The sequence below is a fragment of the Bemisia tabaci genome, chromosome 6 (genome assembly GCF_918797505.1).
Source record: "Bemisia tabaci chromosome 6, PGI_BMITA_v3".
Classification (NCBI taxonomy): Eukaryota; Metazoa; Arthropoda; class Insecta; order Hemiptera; family Aleyrodidae; genus Bemisia; species Bemisia tabaci.
In genome coordinates, this window is record NC_092798.1 from 53596436 (window position 1) to 53609477 (window position 13042).

General features: G+C 41.2%; 1 protein-coding gene across 1 annotated transcript in view; it reads right to left on the reverse strand.

Moving 5' to 3' along the window:
• Positions 1 to 12816, reverse strand: part of LOC109042028 (ubiquitin-conjugating enzyme E2 R2) — a 66976-nt gene extending 54160 nt beyond the window's left edge. The window contains exons 1-2 of the mRNA XM_019058578.2: positions 12138 to 12816; positions 3698 to 3784 (exon numbers count right to left, since the gene is read on the reverse strand). Coding sequence (XP_018914123.1) covers positions 3698 to 3784; positions 12138 to 12314 — 264 coding nt within the window. The 5' untranslated portion in view covers positions 12315 to 12816. The remainder of the gene's footprint in view (positions 1 to 3697; positions 3785 to 12137) is intronic.
• Between the last annotated feature and the right edge of the window lie 226 nt (positions 12817 to 13042).

Below are 13042 nucleotides of genomic sequence, written 5' to 3' on the forward strand. Positions count from 1 at the left end.
AATTAATTTCCTCCCTATTTAAACATAAACTCCATTTGAATGCGGGAAGAAATCTTTCTCATGATGAAAAATTAACGATTCAACAGTGAATTTTACCGACACTACAAGCGGAAAAGAATTATGTTATAAACTGTGAAGTACGATAATGTAACCGCATGTTTTCAAGATTGAAGGAGCTGAAGTAAAAAAAAAAAAAAAAAAAAAAAAAAAAAAAAAAAAAAAAAAAAACTCTGTGAAATCGTCGTAAATAACTATTAATACAGCATTAACTATTAATACACTGGTGCAAAATGGATATGCGTCGCAAGGTGTCAGCAATCGCCGCTAATTTGCGCACGACATGAGCGCCAACTCGTCAAATTGGAATAATTTGCATCGACCACATACTAAAAATTTTCACGAACAAACGACCGGTCGTTCACGAACTTTGTAGACTACGACCTTGAATAATAGATTATATAAAATGTACTACTTTTTGATCAAAATGCGCTCCATTTTTGTGCACACCTTCCGAAGTTGTGTAGGCGTGCTGCCCGACGCATTTCCAAACAGCGTGCGCATCTAGGAACTCGCCGCGCGCGATTCGCGAGTCAAGAGCCGAGAGCGAGAGTGGAGATCAGGATCCGCCGGCGCGGTGCTTGAAGTATTCCTACAGTTTTGCAGGCGCTCCCCGCCATCGCTTTTCGCGCGAAGCTCCAAGTTTCTGAAATTTCCTTCTAGAAGATGAGATCCCTTTTCCAAGATTCGATTACGATTGAAATATTTACGCTAAAAGGAATTAAGTATCACGCAAACCCTGTACACATAGTGTTTTCTTCTAGCATAAATACGTCCAATTATGAAGCAACAAACCTTTCACGCATATCCACAGAAGTAAAAAGAACTTGGTTTCTTTTCCACTTGCTCAGAGACGTAAAGAAGACTTACGGAAGGTAAAAAAGTTGGACAGGAGCGAAACATGTGATACGGCTGTTTCGACTTCCAAATAGGTAAAATTGCATACCCACGAAATAAGGGAGAACGTCAACTCTTTTCGACTGACTCGGAGACTTTAACGCACGAGTAAAAGAGTTTGATGGGGCGAAATAAGTGATAAGAACAAAGATTTTAACTTCCAAAATGATAAAATTACGTATCCTCAAAATGACGGAGAACATGGTGTTCCATATCATCCCTACTATTCGGTTCGTCGAACTCTGCATCCAGTTTGTATACCTGAATGAACATCAGGTGTAAGAAAGACTAATCAGAGAAGTTCGGTTGCATGAATAAAAAAATCAGTTTTATTTTAAAAAAGAGAAGCTCAATGCACTGATTTTTTACGGGACATTAAGACAAAGATTGTGTAAATTTAAAAAAAAAAAAAAAAAAAAAAAAAAAAAAAAAAAAAAAAAAAAAAAAAAACAGCGAAAGCGTTGAATTTTTGAGTAAATTACTGTTTAAATGTAGAATTTTGTAAAAAATTACTCCGAAGGCGCACACTCATTGTGCGTGGGTTAATCCCTGGTTGCTCGAAACTGCGAAAGCCAAGAACTTCCTACATCCCTGCATACGTACTTATTAAAAAGCACAATTTTGGAAGGAGCGTTGTCACGTCTGTGAAAGTGCCCACTGCTCTAAGAATTTGCGAAAAGGAATTTTTGAAAGAGCAACCCGCGCTCTAAGTGACAAGTACCGCCTCCAACAAGAGCTCCTGAGCCGGAAACTTTGCGTAACACTCTAAAGAAAGGACGATGAGCAAGCTCGAAAAGCTCTTCTCAGGACAAAAGCTCGGAAATAGCTCCACTTTCGGTGCGAACATGCGCGGTCAGGAAAGGAGGAACAAGTTGGAACTGGCGGAAGCGCCGCTGCCGTTTCATGCGCATGCGCCGCCGCCGCCGAGCGATAGGGACAAAGATAATCCGAAAAAGGGTATCGACAGCGTATGACACATATCCAGCGTCTGCCGCGACCTCCAGGTCTCACTCTGAGGCCGCACTCCCGCTAATGACCTTAAAGTCCCCCCCCCCCTCCCCATGTCCGGCTGGAACCGCGCTACCAAATCGCCAATAATCCATGCATTATTCCCTCAACGCGATGATACTTCAATCACGTTTTTATTTCTGGCAGACCTACCGCACGAGGGAGAGAGTTGAATCCATTTAACAGGAGCCGTTCATAAAATACGTAAAGCTCACATTCGGATTTCTTTACACCCTTCTCCCCCTCCTAACGCAACCGTAACACACATCCATATATAGCCTCCCCAAAATATTACGGAACAATTTGTTCAACCCCCCACCATCAGATCAGCCAAGAGAAATTACCTACTCCTGACGATTTTTCATCTTTCATCGATGACATGCGACTATTCTAGCGTTACGTGACGCAGTCCTACCCCCCGCCCCTCTATCCTTGGTAACGCAAACTCAAACCCCTTTCTCCTACCGCGTTACGTATTTTATGAACGACCCCATAACGCGCCGATCCTTTGAAAGGCATTCAAATGCGATTGGAAGGATCTCTTTGTCTTTAAGGTTACCTCATAGAGGTTTATCAGTTGATTTATTGATTTTTTCTATACATATTGCAGGTGTATCTTCAATTCTAGGTTCAGTGAATTTTATTGTTCCAATTTTTAATATGCGGGTTCTTGGTATAAACTTTGAATATTTAAGTTTATTTGTCTGGTCAGAACTAATTACTGTATTCTTATTATTGATTTCATTACCTGTTCTTGCAGGAGCTATTACTATATTATTAACAGATCGCAAAATTTTAATAGATTTTTTTATGATCCTTTGGGGGAGGGGTGATCCTGCCTATCAAAGGCTTGCTTTTTATGACATCTTGAAATCCGAGTTTGAGAATTAAATTAAGTCTTGACATATGGCTCATTCAAAATGAAAATATCATCAAATGGAGTCGCTCGTTGTTCTTTCGGACTTGAGGACTTCTGGCCGATTTTCAAACGACGCGACAACACTGCAAAAGAGCGGATTAAATTTTAAGCACTGTTACGAGTGACGTTGGAAGGTGATTATTCTCAGGAAAATGTTGAGGTTAAACATTTTACGGCCACCAGACGAAAATGCACCGAGAGACGCGTTAGAATCTGTCGACTCTGCTGTGACATCGATCATTTTTCATTCGTACAAAATCCTGCGGAGAAAATTCACGCGGCGGCATCACTTCCGTACGAGGCCTTCTTGCGATACGTAATACATTTCGTCTGATTTTTTGCCCCACCCATTAAATTTGCTTCTGAAGTAAAATTTCAACATTTCCTGAATTTATCGAAAAATCCCGTACTACCAACGGCAAAATTCCCGGACTTGCACCCCATCTTTCAAAGTAAATAAAGAAAAAAATAATACAGGGTAATTTTTCCTTCACACTCAACACTTTGTCCAGGGTTACATTATTGGTAAATTTCATTCTGCCCTGACTTGAGAGCTAAAACGACTTGACGCATTTGAAATCCCTCGACGATCGAGATCAGACGATGAAAGAATGTGCGCGTGATTTCTTTTGCGAGATTCCGAATCGAAAAATTCTCTGACGGAAAAAATTCTACGTTCTTCTTCTACTTTTTCGATGAGATTTCAGATATCCGATTATGCATAATTTTTTCGTAAGAAAACTTTACTTATCGGTTGATATAAATCTGCAAAAGTAAAAATAGTGAGTGTTATTAGGTACTGATTTGAGTACTTACTTCATAAACATTCGGGTGCCACACTTTGGTTAGGAATCGAATGCTAGGTGGTGAATAAGGGTAGTCTGGTGGGAATTTCATGTGTGCCTGGAAATAAACAAACAAACGAGAGTGAGGCGCCAAGAAAATTACACAACGGGAAGAGACGTGGAGTTTGGAAACCTTTATGTTTCTTATTCGTTTCCATCCTGATTCAGAGACATCCACATACATACTTAGATTATTGAACGTAATAATAAAAAAAACGAAGGTGGCACAAAGAATATTACAAGAATATCAACATATTGGGAAAATGGGACCAGGATTGATGGGAATCCTTACACGCACAGACGCGCAAATAGCTGTTCACGATGATGGATGGGGCCAACAACAGCTTCAGCGAGAAAAAAATAAGACCCTTGTAATTCTAACCAAAATTCTCCATCAGTTCAGAGAGAACTTGGGTAAGTGAATAAATAACTATCAGACGCAGCCCTTATTTTAGGAGGTAAACATCAGAACATATTATAATTTTCACTAATGTATTCGCCATACTTCATAGTGGTAGTTTTGTGCTCTGATCTATAGGGACGACGAAAACGTCCGAGTCGACGGCGCGGCGATTGGTTGGTTTGGCGTTTGGCCTGCGACGCATATACCAAATCGGAGGGTAGTCTTGGCCACCCTGCGAACAAATCCACGGACAGGAAATCTGCGATGTTGCGAAGAGAGTTGCGTGGTTTTCATGGTTGGAAGTGAATTGGAGCATGCGTGATTAACGCTAATCAATTTGAATGATTATAATAGGGAGGCGTTGATGAGTTACGATAGCTCCCAATTGAATCTCACATTAACTCTCACACATCGAGCCCGTAATCAAAACACTGAAGACACGTGCAGAAATTACGAGATTACGACGTTTCGGTGAGAGACGGGAACATCCCAGAATGATGTGGCGCGGCCGCGCGGCAACTAAATAATAGGGTATTTTAGGGTTTTATTTTACTCGGTGCAAGGGAAAACGTTGAGTTGAAGATAATCCTCGCTAATTCTATTACACACGCCCAAGGTGACTAGATGTTTCATTGCTCAGCTTCTAGCCACTGCTTTGCACGTGACGTCACTTTGGGGATTCTTCCAATGGCGTGGCGTGAATTGCGATACATCGATTGCTATGCAATTTTACCCTATGGTAAAGAATCGATTCGCTGCAGACACCTTGTTTATCGATCCTTTTTCATAGGTTTAAATGACATATCAATCGATATATCGGCAAAGCACGCCACACTACTGGATTCTTCTTGCGCACACACAACGGTGACAATTTTCCAACACTGTTTCCCCTTCTTCCGAGTGCCTACAATGTTGATTCTTCACAACCAACGAAAAATTAAATTGACGAAATGGCCGCGATGGATAAAATGTGGAATTCATCGACGTGAACTTGGCAACTTTCAACGAGAAGTTGGAAATGTTGTGCATAGAGCACGAGTATGGTCTGGGTCACTTTTACACCAAAATTAAACAAGGAGGCAAAGAATTAAAAAATAGACTAGTTACTTCAAAGCTTAAAATAATGCTATAAAAAAACTTGTGCGAGGGATCCAGAGAGTTTTCGGTGTAAAAATTAGTCAGCAATCTGAGCCTTAAAATTTCCTCTCCATCGGAAAATTTTCTCACTCCGCAAAACCACTGAAAACGCGCGTTGAGCGATTTTTTTTTTTTTTTTTTTTTTTTTTTAAAAAAAAAGGTGAGCTTTCCTTTTTTCTCCCTCGCTTTTTTACAGTTTTTTCTTCACCAAAAAAATTACTGAAGGTACATCTAAAAATTCCCTCAGGAGCTCACGGATTTCCTCGTGCGCCACGCTTGCACTCCTCATTGTCGGTACATTACGGCTGGAGTGGCAACCCGACAATCCAACTAACATATTTAATGGCAATGGATCGCATTATTTCAGTCCTCTGAAGAATCCGCAGAGGGTCTTAACTGGTACACCAAATACCTCATTCCTAGCCTCGCCTGCAAAAGCCGTTTGTTTGAAACATTCCGAGTCATTCTGGCCAGGAATCGAACTCAGAACCTCTTGGTCGAGGAGGGGGGGGGGGGGGGGGGGCTCCTTCCACTGATTCCACCACGACCCCACCGGTAAATAACACACCCGCGAATACACACGAGGATCCTGAACTGCGAATTTTATAACTTGTGTCTCTACACCCCGTCTCTAGCATCCATGAAAATAACTGACGCTCCAGTGGTAGCGAAACTACAACTTGGCCATGTGATGATGCTAAAAATAACCTTGAAAAAGACACGTGCTTTCAAGAGAGGAACAATCCGTGAGTATCATTCGCACACCACTTGCGCGCAAGAGAAAGAATGAAAAAAAAAAAAAAAAAAAAAAAAAAAAACTCGGCGAATACTCATTTGACCTGATGAGGATTTTACGCAAAAACGCTCAAGCCATTTTTTTTTCGTTTGCCCCATTTCCTGATGCTCGGCTGGTGGCTGGGCGGGAGCCGCGGTTTCGAGTCGAAGATCAACGTTGGTCTTCACCATGTTGTCGAGCTTCTCGTGGAAATGCAACGACTCTCGCTCTCTTTGTCCTCCATCAAACTCCATTCTATTTTATCACTGGCGTGGCATGCTTCGCGATATATCCTTCGATCTGCCGTTTTAACCGATGGAAAAGGATCGATATAAAGGGTGTTGGCAGCGAACGCCTTGATAATCGATTTTTTACCGTAGTTTCAAATGGGAAAATATCGATAATGGATCATTCACGCCTCGCCACTGTATTTTATCGATTCCACACGAGGCAGTTACCCTCGATAAATTTCGATTGTTTCGCATGCATTCAAATGGACGAGAAGGGAGGGCTGCCAAGTTGGGAGGATAAGTAGGCGGTAAATCGGGAGGATAATTAGCGGGACGGCAAGAGTGGTGCCGACTCGAGTACTGGATCCACAATTCCACACCTGCGGGTACGCGAGCGAGAGCGCGACTTGGCCTTCGTACCGATCAATGTTAAGGCTTACTCGTGAGTTACCCAGAAGCTCACCATCTTCATACTGCCTCTCTCCCAACTGCAAACGCTTCAACCAGCCTCACAATCCAGTTATTATATTTTCGGCAATAAATCCCAATGGAAATCCTAGTTGTGTTTCCTCCACCCACGCCAGAGAGGCAACCCGTAAATTATTTATTTTTCTGATATGTGTCATGTATTTATGTATTAGGTATTACAGGGTGTCTAGGTTTTTTCATTTTGGGAAATCCTGATTTTTCCTGATTTTTTACGGCTAAATCCCGATTTCAAATTTTTTCCAAATTCTGATTAAATCCTGATTTTTTGCGGAGAAAAATTAAAATTTCTGCATGAGCGTATGCGAAATCGTAAAAAAATCCGATCGGACAGCCGACTTTTCTCAAATTCTGATTTTACGACCGATTTTTCCTCAAATCCTGATGAAATCGGGATTAAATCCTGATTGACCTCAAATCCTGATAGAATTGTGGAAATCGGGAAAATCCTGAAGCTAGACACCCTGTATTATGTATTTATCATCAACATGCAAGCTTTAAATAGGGAAACATAGCTACCATCCAAGTCATCAGGTGGATGGATTTATTTCTGACGGACTGTGAGACCGAATTTCCGTCGTCGCTTCCACGAAGAAATGTACCTCAACTTGGCTGTTTCAATATTTCTAGGAACATTTTTTTTTCCCCATGAGAAAACCGTTGTAAGTGCAAAGCTGCTTTTTTCACAAGTGGGTATAAAGAAAAATCCCAAGAAATTTCAGACAAATTCACGAGATGGTGTCTACAAGCAATAAAGTGTTAAGAAGAAATATTGAGAAAACGCAATCGAGATACGTTCTTTCGTGCAGGAGATAAAGATTTGTGGAGCAACATGAGGCGCAAATCTTTGAATAGGCAACTAATACCACGCGAAGGATGTTTGCTGGCCTACCTCAAAGATTGCAGGCGGATACTGGCGATGAGCGTGACTCTTCGCCCTCCGATTAAGTTCTGACCCCCATATTTTTTCAGGCAGAAAACGCCGGTGAAAAAAACAGGCCATGAATTCAAATCCAGAGAAAGGTTGCGGTGATTTAGGATAAACTAGAGTAGGATAAACTTTTGAGGGGTGCTGAAGAATGACCCTTCCTAGCTGACCTCTTGTCAATTCCCTGGATAAGCTTTCCTTAAAAACTATTATTTGCTTATAATTTGGGTAGGGTAAAACCTTTGCGTCGACTGAAGATTGACACATAGACTGTGAAACTCCGAAAGCACTTGCCTCGGTTCGCGACGTTGCAGGTTGCAGGCTTTTTTAAATGGAAAACTGATCAATATCAATAGTAATTATCAAAAACTGCTGCGATTTTTCTTCTAACGACGAAGACATTTTTGTTCGAGGAATCATGTTTATTTTTTCCTTTAAAAAATTAAATAAACGGTAAAATTTGACAACACCGGAAGCAAGGTACGTGGCTTGAGAGTTTCACCGTCGACGTGTTTTGGCGCACTTACGACATTACCCGGAGCCAGTTGGGCAACGTCGTTAACCACTGGTAATTCTTCCAAGTTGGCAACACTGCTTTTTCTCCATTTAAATCTTTGTGCAACAATTGATTGGATCGCATTTTGCAATAAGGGACCAGGAGCATTGCAATGTTGCTAAGATTATGCAGCTTCTTTGGTCTTGGAAGAAAAACCTGATTATCTATAAACACATTCTACTTTACTTGCTAAAAACTGTAAAAGGGAAAAATTACCCTGTAAATTTCATTTTTTTTTAGGATTTTAATAGTCATTTTGCAATGGATGAAGTTGTACAATCTTAACGAAATTGCAAAGCTCCTGGTTCCTTTATGCAAAATGCAATCAAATTCTATGTGAGGTAGCCTGCCTCAAGTTAGGATCCATATATTCAGTGAATTTAAATGGAGGAAAAACAGTGAAACATTTTCCACACTGATTGCTTCATTCCCTTCCAGATAGGTGAGATTCTTTTCGGGTGGTGATAGATCAAATGTTGGCTTTTACTTCAGTGTTTGACGACTCTAAAGGCCAAATCGAAGGTCGGGAATCGGCGGTAAGCATACTGGCATCTACCACCATCTACGAAAGACCCCGAGGATATTGGTTGTAAAAATATGTTTCAGATAAGTGAGCTATTGCCGGATTCGAGCTCTGTTAATGTAGGGAGCATAAAAGTAACCAGATCCGTCCAAATAAGCAACAGGACAAGACAATTCAAGGTTCAACGGCAAAACCCGACTTTTCACAATTCATTAAAATTCAAAGTTCCAAACAATCGACTTAGGTTTCTTCTTCATTCAGATGCATGAAAAACGATCCATTACCGGCGAGGCATGCTGACTCATCTCGAATCGATACTTTTTTTTTGTATGTTGTTTTAGGCTTTATATCCGGGGGATACTGCGGCCTTGGAAGGAATACGATACTTAAGTTGGATTTAAATTAAGGGTAAAACAGCGTTGTCCACTTGAGACAGGGACACGTTGAGGGAGGGGGGGGGGGGGAACTTGCGAGAAATTTTCCTAACTCTGGGAGACCAGAGAGGTATCAACTTATCGCATCAGCTGCGAGACTCGCGTCCGCGACGTGAGAAACCGGCTAGCGCCTCGTTTGTGGAACGGATTGCTCAACACTCAACACGTTGCTCAACAGCAAACAAGTAGATTTTACGGCAGTTTCAAGAGTTGGGTGATGGGACCTAGAGAGTGAAAGTTCCCACCTGTCACCAAGGGCCTTGAGGATATAGATCAGAGACAATCTATGATAACGACACCACACTTATGCCTTCCTTTTAGAGTAAAAGTAATTTTTGGAAGTCGAAAATTACGGTCTCTTAGTGATCACTTCACTCGCCAAATCGCCTGAAAGTCAGGACCTGATTTGGCAAATTGCTCCTGCATGGGCGGAACTAGGAACTTTTTGTGGGGGGGGGGGGGGGCCCAAAGCCAAAGTGCACACCCTCAAGGGGGGTCTAAGAGGACACTAAAAGACACCCCATCAAGAGCAATCTGTGGGACTACCCCAGCTCTAAAGGAAGGCACAGGAGGTTTTTCCAGCTTCAAACGAGGATCCAAACAGCGGATGTTTTAAAACACCACAAACGGGATACGTAAATTGGGAGTTTACCGTCGATGTCTGGTGACGATTCTTGGATGCTCATCCTGCAAACGGATTCATCACTGCTCCCAGAAGGGGGGGGGGGGGGGACTTCTTGCCCTCTGTCATTTACCCTACCCATCCCTCGATAAAAGGCCTTGATACACAAAAGAAGGGGATTCAAGATAAAATTTTCATGGGAACTTTCACACATTCAAGAATTTTTTAATGTTTAAAAATGCAGACAAAATGTTTCTTTCGAGTTGTGATATTGTAGTCCTCCCATTAGACAAAACTAATTAGTTGAAAAACTGACAGGCATACTTATTAGAACTTTCGGTGACTTTTCTTCTTTGTTAGGGGACTAAGTATTTTCTGACATTGTTGAACAATAAAACTGAGGTTTTCTAACAGGAAAAAAAGAGAAAAAAAGAAGTGAAATTCTGAAACTCTGGAAATAAAATGTGCAGTTCCTTGATTAAACCCCCACCACAGAGGAAACTAAGAAGTGAACTAGCCGTTTATCATACTTAAACCCCCCGGATCGTCCTCGTTAGAAATAGACTCTCACAAACCCCTTGGCCCTTGTCAAAAATGAACTACAACTTCCTAAAAGTGCGCATGGGTGAAAAGTATATGAGACAGGCAAACTTGCTATTGGAGGGGTTAACAGACATGATAAGTGGTACCTAGAAGTAACCAACATCATGTATGATGAGTTAAATGGAATTTTTGTAGAAAAAATTATGTACTTATACTCCACACAAAAGACAGTGGGAGGCAGTCAGGTGGGCAGATGGGCCAAATTTTAGGGGTTGATTCACTTGGGCAAACTCAAATTATCTGAACAAGTCAATGCATCTGCATTTTAGCCCTTTATAATAATACCCGGGGCCAGTCACCAATTCCACCAGGAAGTGTCGTCACATAAGTTGGCATTTGTTTACTTTCGGTTTGCAGGCGTATTCGCGTCACTACCATCCACATGAAAACATGCGACTCTCGCAGTAGCGAGAACCCAAGCTTGGATAGGTTTTTTAATACCTTCAAACCTCGTAATACTTCCATTCCCAGTCACACAGAAGTCACAACCACATAAAAGTCAAGGATCTTAATTAATGAGTAGTTTTTTTATGACACGATCATGAGACAGATGTTATCATGATGGATAGTAGCAACGATGGTCTGTGCAAAGGCCGAAATCCGTCGCCTGCCCTTGCAAACCGAAAGTAAACAACGGTCAACTTATCTGAGGACACCATTAACTCTCACCACTCTTTGTGGCATGGACTAAAATAATCATTTCAAGTCTGAGGGTGTGCTTGGTGAAAAAATTGTGAGTGTTGGAAGCATTTTGTTACCTGCATTGTTTAATAAGCATGTGCATCAGGAGGTTCTTGGTAAATTGCTATACTTGAAATAATTCATCTTCAGTCATGAAAACACCATTCAATTCCTTATTATTGGGCTCTATTTAGTCATTTATCGTCTCGAAAAATTTTCAGGCAGGGGTTTGGAAAGTTCTTAAGTAGCTGCATAAATCAAGGTTACTTTCACAAATATAACCTTGAAGGGTAGGAAACACCGTACTTTCACAAGGAAGGAGCGCGGTCAACACTTTTCTTTACAAACAAGAGGCATGCTTGCCTCCTTTCTTCAATGAAGCCAACTTGCAGTCAGTTTCATTCAATGTAATCATCGTTGCTTCCTGCTTCCAAAGAACTGAGAAGAAAATTTAGGAAATAAATTGAGAAAAGAACCTTGTACCCCAGTGTCCTGTAGCTAGAAAAAACCTTGCCAGTTTTCACCACAAATTTCTCATCATCAACTGCTTACACAAAGACGCGTCGGAGCGTACTCCTGCATTTTCTAGACAGTCAATTTCAAATTTACCAACCTTGGGTGCCAAATTTTCTGAACCCCTGTTTTAAAGCTTGCATAGCATCTCTTTCAGGAATCCGGGCATACAACATGCAATTGCTTCTTACTGTGTGGTTAAGATGCTTCCCACTTTTGATGTAAAAATAGGGATGCTGTTTACCTACATTAAAGGATACCCACCCTTGACGCAATCATGGTAAAACCTGTTTCAGATAGCTGTGAAAATACATTATTTTCTGCTGAATGTGCAGGATAGGGACTTTTGTATTTCAGGCATACAACAAAAAAGCAAAGTTATCTGACACAGGCTCTGACGTTTACATACTGAGGCGCCTGGGAGTCACCCAGGTCTTGTAAGAAAATACCAGTGACCAAAGAATATGCACATCAGATATGACTGCATAATAAGAAGTGATTCAGACATTGTCAATGTTACCTTAAAATATCCGCCTGCATACAAAGTTTCTGGAGGTCCAAATATCGCAACTTCCCATTCAAATAGGTTATCATCATCAGCTAACTTGACGCGAAAACCTTCAACAGGCTCTTCTTGGAGACTTTTGTATTCTAAAGCGAGAGCTCTTGTAGCACTTCCTGTTGGTTGTTGAGCCATTATGAGCGAATATACTTAAACTTAAATGATGTAAAGGAAACTGTAGCCAGATAAGCTTACAGTGAAGCTAGACAAAATGGAGAGAAAAACCTAGGGACCACGCGAGATACACTCACTACTTCAATATTCCAAGAGGGCAAACCACTCGAAATTCATTTTTCAACACGACAGGGATTTCAATAGAGATTTGAAAACGTCATTTCGTCATGAGAACGATGTCTTAATCGTAATCATTCTTCAACAAAGAAAGCTCAGGAAGTAAATACGAAACGCACGCCACAATATCCTCAACGACGCACTCGCGCAACTAAAATCACTGACAACACAAACACAGTTTCTTAGGAGAGAAAATAGGGAAGAGCAAGATGAGAAATTAATAAACTCTAAAGTGAACAATGGCTGGGACTAATTAGGAATTAGGAAACGCCGCGGTTGAACGATTATACTTGGCAGTCTCGTCACAAACTCATGGACAAGTTCCATTTTACGACAAACAACAGCACAAAAGAGTTTCCCCCTCCTCCTCTCCCAGGTCCCCACTCCGAATTCGATCAGCTGGGATGCATTCTACCAACCTTTATTCCAACACACTGCATTTCAAACAATAAATAATTCTCCTTGACCACTTGCATACAGCATTAGTGCCAAAGAAAAGCGTTTTTAAATTCATTATCTGTCACTACTTATTCATGAAACTCAAATTCACAATTTGGCAGAAAATGTAGATA